The sequence below is a fragment of the Myodes glareolus genome, chromosome 5 (assembly GCF_982192425.1).
Source record: "Myodes glareolus chromosome 5, mMyoGla1.1, whole genome shotgun sequence".
Taxonomy (NCBI): domain Eukaryota; kingdom Metazoa; phylum Chordata; class Mammalia; order Rodentia; family Cricetidae; genus Myodes; species Myodes glareolus.
In genome coordinates, this window is record NC_142030.1 from 54,404,679 (window position 1) to 54,422,448 (window position 17,770).

General features: G+C 47.5%; 1 protein-coding gene across 4 annotated transcripts in view; it reads right to left on the reverse strand.

The window, feature by feature from the left end:
- Flnb (filamin B) overlaps positions 1 to 17,770 on the reverse strand; it is a 140,057-nt gene that overhangs the window by 3,872 nt on the left and 118,415 nt on the right. For 3 of the 4 annotated variants that reach the window (XM_048421316.3, XM_048421315.3, XM_048421314.3), the window contains 9 exons: positions 17,247 to 17,450; positions 16,234 to 16,386; positions 16,009 to 16,131; positions 13,342 to 13,608; positions 12,630 to 12,767; positions 11,368 to 11,483; positions 8,572 to 8,704; positions 5,109 to 5,285; positions 893 to 1,111 (listed from right to left, as the gene is read on the reverse strand). In XM_048421316.3, coding sequence (XP_048277273.3) covers positions 893 to 1,111; positions 5,109 to 5,285; positions 8,572 to 8,704; positions 11,368 to 11,483; positions 12,630 to 12,767; positions 13,342 to 13,608; positions 16,009 to 16,131; positions 16,234 to 16,386; positions 17,247 to 17,450 — 1,530 coding nt within the window. The remainder of the gene's footprint in view (positions 1 to 892; positions 1,112 to 5,108; positions 5,286 to 8,571; positions 8,705 to 11,367; positions 11,484 to 12,629; positions 12,768 to 13,341; positions 13,609 to 16,008; positions 16,132 to 16,233; positions 16,387 to 17,246; positions 17,451 to 17,770) is intronic. The other variant, XM_085687960.2, reaches the window with a different exon arrangement.

Consider the following 17,770-nt stretch of genomic DNA (forward strand, 5'->3'; position numbering starts at 1 on the left):
GGCAATTTATGCTTGTAAACAGTGAGTCACCTCTCTAGCCCCACACGCCATTTCTTTTTTTCTTTTTTTTTTCTTGAGTTTTAAAACAAGCTCACTGAAGAGCGTTCTTAGGAAGGCTCTCGCTTTCGATTTATCACAGAAAAAATAAACCATTTTTCCATGCTACGTACTAAGGAACAGAGTCCTTGTTGTTCTCTGCAGAACCCCCGGGTAATAGAGCACAGGACTGTCACTTCTGCACGGTGAGAACAAACTTTAAAAAATTCTCCAAAAAGCAACAAAAAATAACAGAAGATGACATGCTCCCCTACCGCGGCCCTACCTGCTGCACAGTGCTGGGGCCGGTATTCTCGCGCTCTCTTATTTTACCATGACAAGCTACTAGTTTCAATTTATCTGCTTTATAAGTTCTGTCCCCTCTCTAAATTCAACAGTATCCAATACAATAGTCCACACATTATCACAGAATTCATATGTATTTAGAGAGCCCTCGAAACCAGCTCTGTTCCTGACGCTCTGAGACAATGCTGAATTTATAGCTCGATCAAATGGAAGAAGGACTTGAAGGGCAGAGTCTGCTGAGATTCTGAGACCCTCGCAGCTCTCGTGACTACTGCCCCCCAAAGTCGTAGTTCTCTATAACTTACCATGTCATGGCTTCAGAGGAAGCAATTCCTTTTTCTTCAAGGATCATACTGATACCTGGAAGCAAGGTGCTTCTGCCCCAGGGCTCACAGAGCTGGGCAGTGTATCCACTGCCCATATACCATTTCTTTACATTCAGGATTAGATGTCGACTCAACGTAAACCACCTGCAGTTGTTACTACTGGTAATTTCACAAGACCTGCTCCGCAGGACAGAAGAACAAAACCCAAAGTGGCTCATCATTACCTGTCACCTTGGCCTTGAATGGACTGCGCAGGATGTGATTGGGCCCACCATATTTGACACTAATCAGGTAGTTTCCAGGGGCCATGGGAGTGTACATGACTTTGTACCCTTCTGGGGTTTCCTGGCAATCCATTTTGACCTTGGATGGTCCTTCGATGGTGACGGAGAGTGTCCCTGGGCCTGCCTGAGTGGTGTTGATGAAGAATTCTGATTGGATACCTGGGAGAGAGGAAGTGGGACATCGGACGGTTTGTAGGGATAAGGGATATTTCTTGGGGGGAATGACACAATGGTGACACACACATGCCCACATTAATTGTTTGCTGTGGCAGCATGGGAAACAGGTAGCCCCGGAGCTCTGAGTTCCTGGCACAAAGAAGCACAGGCTGTGGAGGTGCAGCCCCCTCGCCCAGGCTAGCTCAAAAGTGTGGCTGACATTTTGCCCACTAGCACCGATTGCTTGGACAACACTATTGTGTCTGGGAATGTGGCTGAGAGTGAAACCCGAGTTGTCACTGTGAGGCTGAAGTGCTGTCCCAGGCAACAGAGCCTAGCTTTGCTTCTAGGGGAAACCATTTTCCTCGATGGGGCCGAGGAAGCCCAGTCTCTCCTCCCTTTCTGTTCATCCTAGACACTGTGCCGAGTCCTGGGGCTGGTGCCTAGAGCTGTCAGCTCACTTACTTTGCCATGAATACCAGCAGGAAGAGAAGGAACTAAACATAAACAGCAACTCTACTGACTGAGCACCACACCAAACCCTAGGCCAAATGTCACTCTGCAAGCATAACATTCCATCACAGTGTTTCTTATTCCACATGGTGTTCAAGGCCATGTGTAACACAAGGTGCGTCACCAGCAAGTGATGTGCTGTATCCAAGCCACCTGTGTGGAGCTATGTGTCTAGGTCCAAGAAGTCACTATACGGTTGGGGGGGAGAGGCAGATGGGAGGATGGACGGGAGACTGACACACAGAACAACTGCCACATCTACCCTATTTGCAGCCTTGAGACACCTGACCTCTCAGATATCCTGCGACAAAAGAGAAGGTCAACTAATGACCCAGCCTGGGTCCCCGCCTTATCCCCTGTACCTGTAGCCTCCTTCCAGTCCAGAGGAGGAACTAGGGGGTCAGTGGAAGCAGCAGGGGTGCCAGACACCAGTCCCTGTGCACTAGAAGCCCTTTAGGGGGCGCTCTAGTGCAACATCCTCTGGCAGCATTTGTACCTCTGCCAGGGACTCAGACGCCAACCCAGCTGGGAAATATTTTGGTTTAACTACAGTTCCTGGGCCAGAGAAAGAATTATTGTTCTGGCTATCAATAAGACAAAGGAGCTGCTATGGTGTGACCCCCAAACATGAGCCAGCTGTTTCTGGAACTTTCCTGAAGCTGCTGTCCCCAAAGTCTCCTACTGTCCCACCTTGACTCTGCCTCGGGGTTAATAAGTGCATTGGAGAAGCCCCTCCCCCAGTCTCCAGCAAATGCTGTGGAGGCTGGGGGTGGTGTGGAGAAGCGGGCCATGAGCCACAAAGGGGCATGTGTCCAGGAAGTGGCTGTAAGATGGTGAGAACAAAGCATTGAAGTTGAAAAGACTCGACTGTCCTGGAGAGAAGCACTGCCCTTTTAGTCAGTCAAGAGCCCAAAAAGGCAGTGATGAAGTGGAGAAGGGGGAAATTAGGAGTTAAAAGTCAAGAACTAAGCTGGGCAGTCGTGGTGCACTTAGGAGGCAGAGGCAGGCGGGCCAGCCTGGTCTGCAGAGCAATTTCCAGGACAGGCTCCAAAGTTATACAGAGAAACCTGGTCTGGAAAAACCAAAAAGAAAAAGTCAAGAACTACCTGGTGTTTACTTCCTCCAACAACAGACGGGACAAGCCTATGAGGCAGGTTTGTGACCCACCTGCCACCATTTTGCTCATCCACTGCTGGGGCTTTGCAGAACGACTTAGATATGCTATCTAACCATTTTATTGCTAAGGGACCGGGCCAAGAGAAGACACGAGTGAAAATCTCACATGCAGACATATGTCAACATCAACTCCAGCTATGACCAATATTGATGTGATACCCAAACCATCTGTACATGGTGGTGGGTCTACCCATCCCCATGCTGACCTTCAGTGGCTGCTCCAAAGAGCCCCAATCGCTGTGGACCAACTCCAGGCCTCTGTCTGAAGCCTGGCCACAAACATAGGACTTCTTGCTTTTCTCCAGTCTGGACATGAGGCCCTTTGCTGACCATACAGATCCTACTTTTTTTCTTTTTTTTTTTTTTTGGATAAGGTTTCTCTCTGTAGCCCAGGCTGGGCTCAAACTCAGATAGCAACCTGCCTCTCCTTCCTAAGTGTTGGGATTAAACGCATGCACCACCACTGCCTGGCCTTGTAGATCCTTTTTTAAAAGTTCTCTTCATGCTGCATCATCTCTGGATGAATATTTGGGGAAAGCCTGGGGGCAGGCAGGCCAGGAAAACAATTGCCCACTCTGCGAACAGAGCCAATATTGACGAAGGGTGGAAGCAGATAACCTCTGGGCCTTTACTCTGGCTGGGAGCTTCTCTGTAAGACCAGCTCTTTGGCAGTCACACTGCTACAGCACAGCCTGACATCTGAGCTCCAGAAGGGTGAGAAATACCAAGAGGAAGTAGTGGAACGTTGTGGCAGCAGCAGCCAACAAGGGATTGGATGGCCCTCGGCTGGAATGGCAGGCTCCGAGGCTGCTGTGGGCAAGGCCAAGGCTTCCTGTCTGCTCTACTGCCAGGAGGGGCCCACAGGTAGTTTTTGCCTGGAAACCATTCCGAGCATCTATCTAGAGGGTAGGAGTTCTGGTTTAGGACACCCCACAAAGTTGACTGGAGCACAGTATGTGCCTCTACAGTCAGGAGTTCAGGGCTCAGACTTTAAGATCACAGACTTGGGGCTGACCCCCTGGTGCTATGAGCTTCCCAGCTGAGTGGCTCCGGAGAGTGCTGGATCACTTCCCCTCTTCCTCCCAATCTGCAATGTAGATCTCACCCAAGGGCAAGGTACTGCTCAGAGTGAAGTTGGGAGTCAGGCTGGGAGTGCCAAGGGCATCTGGCAGGAGTTGCGCCACTGAGGGGGTGGCTTTATGGAGGACACTGCTTTGGCCAGACTTCCTGGCAGCACACCAGTCTATCGGCCACTCCTAACCTGGGCAGGGCTCCTCTACCGCTTACGAAGGCACTCACTCCAGCACTGGGTTTGCTGTAACTATAGCAAACCATCCCAGTGCAAGGGGAAGACACTCTGTTCTGTCCCAACTCACAGCATGGCAGGGGGTGGGTAGACCAACGGGGCATTGGAAAACCAGGATCTTCCCAAGAAGCCCCAAGTAACAGCAAAAAGAAGTGGTGTGCTACTGAATCCACACGGTGAACCTCCTTCTCAGATGCTTACAAGGACAGAGTCCTTATTATCCCTCACGCTGATGTGATGGACAGAGCTGAGGTCTATTTCAAGCTGACCACGTAAGTGGCTTTTGGGTCCAGCTATGAAAGCCAATTGGCACGTAGAAAAGATCACACAGAAAGATCTTTCAGAGGCTTAGTGAAGAAGTGAGCTATCCTTTCAGTGAGGTACCTTAATTAAAGCTGAAGTGGGAATGAGTCTGTCAAGGAATCAACCAATCTGCTCGAACTGGCCACTCAGCCCCATGCTAGTTCAGGGACAGGCAGCAAGTGAGAGAGCCTCTGTGACCTGGTGACTAGCGAGCAATGTTCACACCTGCAGGAGGAGGGAGGACAGGTCCAGGGAGTGGCGGCGAGAGGTCCATAAAGCGAGGACTGCTGCGTCCTGTCAGCCCTTTTGCCTCATCTGCAGTGAGCAGATACAAGGACATAGGCTACGGGAGAGCTTAGGCTGCTTCAGTGTATTTCTGTCTGTAGGCCCAGGAGCTGCACCAAGAACTCTGGACAAAAAATCTTTCACATTAATGATACTGGGCTGTCACCATCCTGCCCCTAAGGCCGAGGAACTTGTGGAAGAAAGACATCTGGTCTACAACAAACAGCAATGAAGTGTGATGATACAGGTTTTGCTCTGGGTTTATCCTGGCTCAAACAATGGTCTCCAAAGTCCACCAAAACGTGTGCACCGGCATTTTCTCAAGGACTGAACCCAGAAGTGATCCAGGGGCTGAAGATGTGTACCCCAGCTTTGCCCTAGGGCTTCTCAAGTAACAAGGAAAGCAGGGTTTCTTACCTGTGGTGCCCCCCTCGAGTCCAGCACCATAGGCTGACACCAGAGCAGGATTCCCTGCTTGGCCAGGCTCTCCAACACGCACTTTGAAAGGGCTCCCAACCACGTGGCTCCCATTGAACTTGACATCGATTGTGTGGATGCCATTCTCATGGGGGATGAAGCGAACGGCATACTTATCTAGGAGGAGACGAGACACGAGGTAAATGTGGGCGGTAAGCAGCCTGGAGTTAAGCGAGGACACAGCGCTGCAAGTCAACCTGAGCCGGCCAGTGTTGAATCATTTAAAGACACTGTTCTTCTGGCAGCTAACTCACAGGTTAAGGTCAGCTAGACTTATTTGTGTCTCCCTAGTCAGTCCTTTGGGAAATGTTCTGAATCTCCAATTCAACTTTCACCAGAACACTCAGGCCCCTGCTTCACAATTTGCTCTTTATGAAAAGAATCTGCTCACTTCTCAATACAGTTCCAATTGGTAGTAAGGCTCTCTAATAAGTTCAAGGTAAGCAACTGTCAGCAATAGAAACAGCCAGGCTTTTCTGTTTTGGGTCACATGTGTCAAGGTCATCTGCCAACAGTGAGCACCTAGGCTGGCCTTGCATGGTAGACCCTGTGGCTTCTCTGCTCATTAGTCCCTGCTTCCTTGAATACTTTATCTCCTTTAGGACCTGTGGCCATTAAAGCCCTATCCAAACCCTCTTTTGTTTCTCTAGCACTCTCCACAAAGGAATGTTCTAGACTGAGCAACCCACCCCTATCTCTCAGTATTGCACTTCCCCAAGCATTTCCCAGTTGGGTGCCCACGTCCTCCCCTAAAGCCAAAGTGTTTCAGGGGAAGTGAACCCCACCCCGATGTCCAGATGTGGTCTTTAACAGGATGGGGAAAAATCCTTTCCCCAAAGTAAATCAATTCATTTCTTGACCCATAGGAAGTGACTCAGGAATGGGCGTGTGTCCCAGCTCACTGAGAGAGCAGGAGAGGCCTGCTAGAGACTTATAGATTTCTTGCATCTTGAGACTTCTGAAAATGAGTCCTGAGATGTCTCTTGGCTGATATGGTGTAAAATGAAACAGCACACAAAAGGCAAAAAGCCTTGAAGTCAAGGAAGAGTAAGGGCACACTGGACCTGATGTCACACAATAAGATACACTGGCGAGCCCGAGGCAGGAAAGTATTGGGGACAAAGTTCCTCTGGGATATTTGAGCTCCAGGCCAGTCTTGGGTACACAGAGAGGCTGACTCAAAAAATAAAGCAAAGCAAAGCAACAAAAAGTCTTTGAGGCCTTGGAGAGAGCACCCATTAATGATTGTTAAAACCTACCACAGACTCCAAACTTGGCAGTTATAGGAATAACTGGGCTTCATTATTACATGTGTTCACTTGAGCTGGGTATTCTTTAATTGTAATTGGTAACACCTCAACTGTGTTATGCCCAAAATGCCCTTAGACACCACTGGATCTCAGAGGCTGCCTGGGCCAAGGACAAACTTCACTCGCTGCTGAGCTCACTCCAAGTAAGAAAGAGACCCCGATTAACCCTTGCGCACCCTCTAGCCAGGTATCCTCAGTTCTACTAACTACACGGGCACCTTTGTACCCACGCATCCAGAACACGTCATCTGTGCGTGGGCCCTGGAGGCTACAGGTTGACACTGGGTGTCTTCTTCAGTGACTCTCCGCCTCATGTTTTTGAGATAGGTTCTCTTACTGAACCTGGAGCTCACTAATGTAGAACGCCTGGCTAGCAAGCCTCCTGTACCAAACCCCCATCACAGCTGTGTGCCTGGCTGGATCAGCCTCCTCCACACCCCATCACAGCTGTATGTTTTGGCTGGATCAAATTCTGGTCCTTATGCTTGTACTTTACTGACTAAACCATCTCCCTAGTCCTTATAGGTTGCCTTTCAGAGTTCACTCTCAAAGCCAAGCAGTCTTCTGCTGCTTCACTCTGCTTTCTCAAGGGCAGCAGCTCACTACCTTGCCAGTTACACATCCTAACAGATTCTCTATGATGTAGCCGACCGTTAGCCACGATATGGGCAAGGCATCCCTCTCTCCATATTTGATTCAGGAGAGAAACAAAGCTGTTGAAGGGCCCTAGCAAGCCTGGCAAACATGGCGCTGGTAGGCCTTCCCCTTCCCCCTTCTCTTTCCTTGTAAACCACAGATGACATCCCTAAAACTAGCCACCAAGGTCTATTACCTTATTTGGAAATATGTCTATTACCTATTTGGTAATCATTTCTTACGTCAGACTCATTTCCTGAGGATAAGTGTCAAAGTCCAGCAATCAAAAGCCTGCTTTGGTTCACCTATTTAACATGCCCAATCAAAATATACCACCACATCTTAGTCCATTCTAACACGGTTCTTCCCTTTTTTTCTTTTCTTAAAAATTACACCAGCAAGGTCATTTGCTGCTGTTTTTCTGCCTGAGTCAGAAAGCAGCCACTTTATCTTTTCTTCCCTGCTTAATAAAGGATCTCTCTGCGGAAAAAAGGTATTTGGGTGTGGCTTGTGCACAATCCGAGGTCCAGGAGGAAGCCCCTGCTGTGCAGGGCTGGGGGTGAGGGGCGGCTCCTTCAGCTGGTCACTCAGGCTCTGAATTTCCACCCTCATTGGATGCAGGTGAGCACACAGCAAATGCCCAACAGCAGAGTGTGCCATCAAAGACCATGTTGAATGGAGCCCTCCTGACCCTGCCAAAGCAAAGTGTCCCATTCGTGCTCAGCCCTACCATCTGCTTCTGGGTTCTTCTATGGTATCACTTAGGGATGTCTCCAATCTGCAGGTTTTTGCATCATTCTGACTAATTCTGGCCAGAACTAGTTGCTTTTTGACTGTTATATTTTAGTTTTATTATTAAGTTTTATTTATTTTGAGATGGAGCTTTACTGTGTAGGCCAGGCTGGCCTTGAACTCAAAATCCTCCTGCTTCCGTTTCTCAGTTATTATGATTATAGGTACGTATTAACATGAGCAGCGTTTTGAGAACAGAGTGTGTATTTGCTAGCTCTACCTTTCTGCCAAATCTCTAACGTATGATAAACGCTCATTGACAAAATGGCCTCTTTAAAGTTGACTGACGTCAGAGAGACCTATAAATCTGAGGTATCAGGCTCTGGAGACCTAGATTCTCTTGAAGTAAGGTAAAATATCCTTACCCATGTTATAAAGTCAACAATATAATAAAACGGTATGGGTTTGTTAAACTACAATCGAAAAAACTGTGATTGTCATGGAAAAGGAAACTGGTAAAGGTAACAAAATAAAGGAGACTTTGTTTAATGTCACATGAAAAGTCTCTGTGCTCCTGGCAATGTGTCTACCCCATGTTATATAGGATGTCTAGTGGCAGCAGAAAGAACTTGAAGACTCTCCAGCAGTATGGTAGCTGGAGGGTCCTGCCCCAGGAGGCCCAGAAACACTGCTGCGGAGACCCCCGTGCCAGCCCTGATACTTACCGGGCTCCAGTTCAGACACGTGGCATTCCTCCACCGCTCCTGAGGGGCTATGCACCTTTGCATCGATCTTTCCTTTTGCACCATTCAACCTTATAGCAAAGGATGCTGGCTGGTTAACTTTTAATCCTGATTCCTGAGAATTTAATAAATTGGACAGGTTATGGTAGCTGGTGCTCCCGCTCAGAAGCACACACTGACCCACGATAGGGTTCCAGGTGGGAATACTCTTCTGTGCAACCCTTGGCAAGGAAACTGGGCTGCTTATCCGTCCACATTTATAATAGTAAACAGAAACACACACTGCACTCTCACACAAAAACATTCGGGGTGGGGAGAGGTTCTGAGATTGGAGACTTGAGAGATTCCAGTCCAAACCCACCAAGTCTGTCCAGCTAAATCATCATCACCAGATGTTTCCCTTTTAGGAATAGGTTTCATGACATGAGCCAGATTCTATGTCTGCCTTTTTTTGTTATTATTTTTGTGTCAAGCGCAGGAATGGGCAGCACTTTTGAAAAAATTATAAAGGGCTGCGCATGTAAAGTAGGCTGCACTTTGCTTAACTGCTTTTTCCTAGTAATAAAACAAAGTTGTTAACTCTGAGTCTCAATTTCCTTGCTTGTAAAACGGACAAACTAACTGGCTCTATTTCAGGGAACTGTTATGAGGAGCACATGAAATTATGATAAAGACTCAGCCAAAGGCCTGGCCCATACATGAGAAGGCTCCAAAAACGTCAACACAAAAAAAGCAATTCCAAAACATGTGGTATGGTCTTTGTTCTTTTCTGGGTCAGCTTCACTTTCTTCCTGTCTTAGAAAGGTATACATTCTTAGAGGAGTGGCTTAGGTACTAGGTACTTAAAATAAAGCAACCTTCTTTATTATGATTGCCCATGCTTTCCAGGAAAGGGTTGTATGTTCCAGTTTTGACTTGGACTTGCTGGGACAGTCATTCCTCAGATGCAGCAGGACTCACACTTAGTATGCAAAAGAGCATCCAGGAACACAAAGTGCAGATTCTAGATGTACCATGGGAAGGCTGAGTAATGGTCCAAAGACAATTATACAGTAGGTCCTAACAACACGGTGCCCCCTGGGTTAGTCCCTAGCTTCAGGCTGAAACATTATCACTTAAAGTACTTCAAATTGTATGACAAAAATGCAGTTTCTCTAGCTGCATCTTAATTGGGTACCCACGTGTGGCTAGTGACTATTAAACTATACTGTGGAGGTGTAGAATGTTCTATGCACTCTGACGCCTGGAGGTTCCAGCCTGGAGGGTGGGCATAATACAACGCAAGGATTCTTTAGTTTTCAGATCACCCCCACTCTCTCTCCTCCCCCACAAAGTGCCAGCCAATTCCACTCTTCTATGAAGTCAAAAAAAGCCAGATAAAACAAAACATGCTTCTCACATATAACCAGCACCAGATGTTGTTCAGGCCTCCGCTACGGCCCTGATAAATAATTTACATATCCCTCGGCATGGAGCGACTACATACTTACTGAAATACTTATGAGTAAGCTGTGGTAGGAGGCGGGCTCAGCAGAAGTCTGCTGGAGAGGATGGCTCAGAACCAGCTTTTGAGAACAGGCTGTTACCTGAGTCTGTGGCTGCTACTTAATCCTCAAGAGGGAGATAAATGTCTCTGAAGATCTGAAAAGAGATCTTCGAGATGCAGGAAGGCAGCTCTCTGCCCTCAACAAATGCTGTGTTTATCTCCCTCTATAGGTTTTAGGTAAGTCGGCCACAAAAGAAACTCCTGTTAAGAAGCCTTTAAATGAAACACAAGAAAAACATCTACACCACAGCGACCAGTTAGGACCTCTGGGACTCTCCAGTTGAGACCTCGTCAATCTGTAGACTGGGATTCTAGGGTGACTCTAACTAGCCCCAGTCCCAGTTTCTCAGCATAAGACTAGAATCTCGAATGTTAATGAAAAGTACAACTAAGTTGCTCTATCACCCATTCCAAATGTCAGATTGGATTTTAACCAGTTCAGAAAATACTTGTTTTTAAGAACTGGGACAACTAAAGGCTATTTAGAAACCCCATTAACCAGAAATGAATTAACTAGAAACTAAATTTGGGTATTCTGATATTTCTCTACAATCTACTTGCTTCTCTTAATTCAAGTAAGTTCAGTGTCTTGGGTTTCAGTGACTCTCAATTTGGCTCTGGTTCTAATACAACTCTGTGTGTGTATGTGCGTATGTGCGTGTGTGTGTGTGTGTGTTGCCTCATACAAGGTGGCTCTTCACCAGAACCACTCTGTACCATCTTTAAAATTAGGTCAAGAGAAGCTGCCTATCAGGGTGTTGCAAGGCTTTACAGAGGTAACACCAAGAAAGTTCTCGGCATAGTTCCTCACACAATCCCATAAAGAAATCACCCTAATGTAAAAGAAGTGCAGCTAACTCTGGGGAACGGAAGCCAACAATCATTACAGCTTACAGACTAAGCTCCGTCTGTCTGTTCTGAAAGCCCCCCGCCCCCGCTCCCTTAACCAACAGTTAACAGGCTTCCTTCGCTTCTCTTGAATAGATATTTATAAGCAAACTTGTCCCTCAATGGTAAGGTGTATCGTTTACCAAGTCTGCCTGTGCTTGCTCAAAGTGTCTTTTGTCCTGAGGCTACACAGGAGGGGACCCTGTCACAGGATGGCTACCCCATGACTGGCAACATCTGTCCAGAAGGGCTTAGTACTTGAGAGAGTCAAAGTGGCCTCTGGAGTCCAGGAGCCTCACTGGTCAGCCTGTGGCCCAGGAGATGGATGCTTCCTTGCGTCTCACCTGAAGGCTCATAACAGTGAGGCAGCGAGCATCGTCTGACGGCGCGATGACCGGCACCAGGTAGGGGCTGTCGGGGATGTGCTCATCGTTGAACTTGATAGACACCTCGTAGTTACCTGTTGGGATAGGAAAGCCCCACCATGTCAGAAATCTCAGAAAGGTATATCCGTAGTGGTCGCTGGCGTAAGCTGGGCTCAGATGTCTTCAGAGACTAGCACTCCTTAAGGCCACAGTTGATTAGCTGATAGAGGGTCACCTGGCTAACACTGGCGCAGCAGGATTTTATTAACTGGGTAAGGTCAGAGATTCTTGACCTGGATCTATAGGGTCGTCTATGTACAGGATCCTAGAGACCCAGGGGCTTGAGTAAGAAAAGCAGTTGTGTCCATATACGTTTACTAATCTCCAACTGCAAGAATTTGTCATTAGAAAACACAGTACATGAGAAGTACCGGTGCCTTTTATTGCCAATATTTACATTCTATATCAAGGTATTTTCATCCTAGTTGAAGAATTACGGCGATCTTGACATCACTTATACCCATCACTACTCTGGCATTAAGATCAATGGACCTTCACTACATTTTATTATAGTTTAATATATTAAGTCATGTATCTTTCACTACTATGTATTTGATAAATAAATAAAACTATCTGAAAGTATAGTTGAGACAAGGTTCACTCTGCAGCCCAGGCCAGCCTGGAGCTCACTGTATAAAATAATGGCTGGCTTCGCAATCATGGCAATCGCTTTGCCTCAGCCTCCCAGGTGGCACTGGCCACCACATCTGGCTCTCACACAGTTACTTTAATAGAACTTATTTATGGTTTGATGTACTCTATGTTGGGTACAGCAAAAAACTATCCTGAGGACAGATTTTTATCAGATGTCCAAAAGGGCTCAGGCGTATAAAAGGTGACAAAATCCTGTTCTAGGTTCTCAGAGGTTGAGGTCGCTCTCTTAAAGCAGCCAAACCGGCTACACATCACGTGTAGGCAGAACATCTGGCTGATTGGTGGACAGAATGAAGCATTTGAAAGCAAGCAAGTAGAGACCACCAGTAAAAGACAAGAGATGATGAGAACAAGGTTCCTTATCTCTTGGAGGCCTGTTTTCTGCATCTGAGATTCTAGAAGGCTCTCCCATGTATGCCCACATGCAAATGCCTGTTTGTTTGGCCTAACTTGGTAAGTTTCTGATCCTGGCAACTAAACCATCTCCGAACAAGGAAAGCATTCTAAGTCAACCCTTGAGTACATACCAGGCTCTTGGGCAATATAAGACACACCACATGACCCATTTTTATGGTCATCAAATGTAATCTCGGCCTTGCTAGGGCCCTCAACAGCAATGGAGAGGCCTCCAGCACCTGCTTCCCGGGTCCAAATGCTGAACTCAGCTGAGAGCAAAGAAACACCTGGTTAGTAAGAGAGCCCGAGAGCCCCTGCCCCTCTTTTAGCTCAAGCCAGCAGTATAAGTCCAGATTCTTGCCAGCCCTTTCCTTTTGCCCTAGCTCCAAGCAGGTCCCAGGCAAAGGCTATCACTGCAGTTTCTGAAGCACCCACAATGCTCATGAAGTTCATGTAGAATACACCCAAACCAAACCAGAAGAGGATGAGAGTGTTCAGATTCCCCCACACCTCTTCCCACAGCAGCCATGGCAAGAAGGGACCCCCTCCAATCAGCTTTGCCACCACGTTCTACTGTGTTGCACAGAACACCAGTTCTTAAGAATGTACTGAAATAGTTTCTGTTTTCCTCTTAAGAGACTTAATACACACTGATGTTAGACTTCAGCAAAATCTGTCTAAGCCTGCTTATCTTTGTGAAGGTGAGTAATTTCCAATCTCAGCTTTAAAAGCTTCGAATAAGGAATGTCCCTTGTAGCCATCCACTGGAAACTGTTCCTTTTGAGCAATGGGTACAGTGTAAACTTACTTGTCTCTAAGTTAAGACTTGCCCCAAATTCTTACCTGGGATGCCTGCTTCTCCCCTCTCCAGGCCAGGGCCTCCTGCCCGGACCTTGTGGGCACCACCTTCACCAAGGGGCCCCACGGTGAACTGGAAGGGGCTTCCTGTTACATGCTGTCCATGGTACTTTACACTGACTGTGTGAACGCCCATCTCCTGGGGCACAAATCGGACACAGTGAGAGTTCTTTCCAACAGGCACAATCTCTGCCTCGGTGACATGGCCAGAGGGGCTGGTGACATGGGCAGACAGGTCACTGCTGTTGATTTCTGAGAGTAGAAAGGTTGGGAGAAGAAAGTTAGGGCAACAGCCTAGGGCCAGGCAGGACACAGAGGGCAAGCAGAGAAGGGTGAGGCAGGTACAGCCCAGAGGTGTGAGGTGCTTGGGCTCTCCTTCTGGCTAGAGGCCTGCCCTCCTGTGGCCAGCGTGAAGGGGGCAGGCCCTGCCAGCACTGATGGCCTTCTAGGGGCACTAAAGCTTCCTGTCCCATTTAGATATGTCTACACCTTTCCTGGCTGGAGCCCAGTTAGCTCTACATGGCAGTTTCAAACTAGGACCTGAGCTGGAAGCCACGGCAGGTAATAAAACCCACGTGTTTCTATGAAAAAGTGATGTGACCATCTGCCATACATAGTTAAGTTCTTCTCTATAGAAAGCAGAAAACACAACAGCCTTTCTGTATCTCTCCCTTACATTTTAATTAATGTATGTACTGTGTGTATACATGCATATATGAGCACATGTGCCACAATATGTTTCTAGAGGTCAGAGGACAACCTACAGTTGTTTCTCTCCTTCCAATATGTGGGCCCGGAGAATCAAACTTAGGTCATCAGACTTAGCAGCAGGAATCCTTGGCCATTGAGCCATCTCACTGGCCCACAGAGCCTTCACCTCTTATTGTCAAGCTTTGGTGCTTCTTTCAGGCAATAAGGTCAAATGCACTCAGAGACCAAAGTGAATGCATGCCAGTCTCAACAGCAAAGGAGAAACCATGCATGAGCAAAGCTGTCAGCAAAGAGGTCAAGGGGCCCCACTCTCAGAAAGGCAATGCCTTGGATTACAAGCGCTAGGAAGCAAATCATGTCTGTTACAAGCTGCTCACATCACACACACACAATTGTGCCTGTACTGGCATGGAGGAGACAAGCGGGTGGCACTGGATGTTGCCATCACCTAGAGCCCAAATAAAACTGCACCGTGCAGCAGTTCATGATTCTGTATCCTACGAACAGAGAAAGGAAGAGAGGTTGAGGAGTGGCCATACCATGGTATAGACCCAATGTCTGTGCCTCTGCCACATTCCTCTGGCAAACACTACCCCCCAGAATAATAGCTCTAGGGAAGTGCAGGGGAGAAAACCCAGATTCAGTGGGCTAAGTGGAGTCCTCATGATGACTTAGTGCCATCAGAAGGGGTCCCCAGCAACCTCTTCTCTCTCCTTTCATCACATGAGCATATGAGTTGGGTATCTGCAACCCAGAAGAAGGGATCGACTAATGCTAGTCCGATCTGATGCACACCCTCTAGAGCTGGGAGAAGTGAATGTCTATTTGTTGTCAAGATATGCTACTTTGTGACTAAGCCAATGTGGCCTGGGTCCCCAGGAGCTACTGGGCTCCCCCCACTCTACCAGAGGAGAGGGGGCCGAGTGGATAATGAGGGACAGAGAGTGTCTCCTATAGACTCCTCTGCTATCAAGTAACTGAAAACAATGACTAAGGGCCAGAAGAGGCTTAAGACAGATGTTGACACTGCACAGACCCCATATTCAAGTGAGAGTCCACAAAAGGAGGAAACCAGGTAATTTGCAAAATGAAAGTGGAAATCAAAGCAAAGTTCACGTCCCAAGTAATCTTAGAAACAAGACTAAAATGGAGATACCACAGTTTCCCAGCAAAATGAAGGACAGGGAGAAACAGGATCTGATACAGTCCTGGAGGACAGTTTACCAAAGCATGGCCATGTCCAAATGCACTGGCCAGCAACCCCTGTCCTGGTCACCCATCTTCCACCACCTTGAAACATATGAACTGTGTGCCACCATGTTCAGTTGGCAGTTTTAAAAAAGTGGTCTTGCCTATAGTAATAAGATGCTAATCACATTCACACTTGACTGTGAAGCTGTACATGTGTAAGAAACCACTAACTACAGCTAAGAAGGGCGGGTAAAGGAATGTGAAGTCTTGGGAAAGAGTCTCCTTCCTCCTAAGGTCAGATATGTGTATTTTTTGCATGAGCATGTATGTCTTCAGCTGCATATGAATGTATGCACACATTTATGTTTGAGTATGTATATGATGTGTGCGTGTATGCTGAGGCAGGAGAATCATACAGAGACAGGGTTTCTCTGTAGCTTTGGAGCCTGTCCTGGAACTTGCTCTGTAGACCAGGCTGGCCTTGAACTCATAGTGATCCACCTGTCTCTGCCTCCAGAGTGCTGGGAGATAAAGGCATGTGCCACCACCACCTAGCTGAGATCCTATATAAAAAAAACCAAAACCAAAACCAGACAAACAAAATAACAACAAAAAACCTAAGAAAATTGTGAAATGACAATGTCTCCAGTGTGTCTCCAGTGCCAAGGAGGACAGTGTGCTCTAGGTCACGCCTGCATTTGGTCCCAAGGTGCTGGCTGCTGCTCTGTCCCCCTAGTTCCCCATACTCACCTGGGATCTTCAGGTTCAGGTCGCAGATACTGCCAACTGTGGCCACAGATGGAGCCCGGCTGGTCCGGGTGATGCTCTCTTTGACTCTTCCCTCACCACTGATCTTCACAGTGAATGGACTGCCTGCAAGACCGAGACGGCCCCTGTGAGCAGCCCTGACAGACGCATGGGTGTCATTTACTAAAAACTTAAGCATCACAGAGGGAAGGCAGAGGGGCCTCATACCAGGCACATGTTCATCAGCAAATTTGGTGGAGACGATATAGACCCCAGGCACTGTGGGGAAGTAGGACACCTTGCAGGTACCATCCTCCAGGTCCTCTGTCTGGATGTCCACTTTGCTGGGTCCTTCTACCGCCAAGGATATGCCGCCATATCCTGCAACACAGCAGCCTGTTCTAGCACAAGTCCTGAGAGAAGACTGTGATGAATGGGGAAGGGAAACCCAGCCACTGATATCGAAATAATTTCCACAGAGCAGAAAGTATCCAGCTTGGGGAGCCTATGGCAAAGGAACACGCTAAAGGCTTTAGCAGGTTAACCCTGCTGACCATGGCTTTAAGACAACTCCTTCCTTGAAGGTTTATCTATCAATGTCCCATCTGAACACGTGTCTTGAGCAACCATATGTCCCTCAATAAATGCCTGGACTGTCTTAAGGGGCTATCAGAATTTTCAAAGAGCAAACAGTTCCACTGACCATATCAACAGATCCAAAAGTTCAACGGCACAAAATCTCAACAGTGAACACTGAGTGGCGCAGAATTTTTTTTCAATCTTTGTTTTGGGATTCTAATTTTGTCCAGAGCTCACTAATGTGGTTGCCACTGCTACCGTCACTCAAGAAGACAGAAGAGGAAGGCACTGGGATGTGGAAGGGCTTGAGAGGCAAATCTAACTCAAAGTGTCTCAAAGAGAGATGAGGGAGTGGTATGTCTTATTTTGTCCAAAACACTGCTCAACTAACCCAATATGCTCTGCTTAGGTGGTGACCAGGAGGCCCTGGGAGCAGAGCACAATGATGTAGTACATATAATATAACAGGGATCTGTGACCTTCTGAACCTTAGAAACAGATGGGGTTATAATAGTCCCTCTGTATCTTCAGTTTTTTCTCTATAAACCAAATTTCTACTCTTGTGATTCATGTAGAATCTCCCATCTCAGAGGCTGAAGGTTGAGAGACAAAAAACTGGCAGTCTCAAACTCCAGCCATTCCCACAAAACCACCCCACAGACCTGCATCTCTCGTGTCCACGATGAAGTCAGACATCTCAAACGTTCGGCCTTCTGACAGGCCTCGGCCATAGACTTTGGCACGGCGCGCATCGCCAATCTCAGACTGGACCACCATGATGGATACGGGGCTGTTGGCCACATGGTTGCCATTCTTCTTGATGCTGACTAGATGTTCACCCACCTCTCGAGGGATGAAAGAAATGCCTGGACCGGAACACAGGTGGGGAAAGGATAAAGGAGAAGTCAGGGAGGAGAATGGCTACGATACAACAGAATGTGTTCATAGTTAACTCGTCCGGATCTAAAATAATCTAGGAGAAAGACCCTATGTGTGTCTGTTGAGGACATTTATAGATTAGGTTAACTGGGGTGGGAAGAGCCAACCTCAGTGTTGGCAGCAGCACTCTGTGGGGTGGGGCTCTGGACTGTGCAAAGGTAAGTTAAGATGAGCACCAGCTTCTGACTGTAGATGCCAAGTGTGGTGCTTTGAAAGAAAAGGGAGAGGCACCATTCAGAGGTGTGGT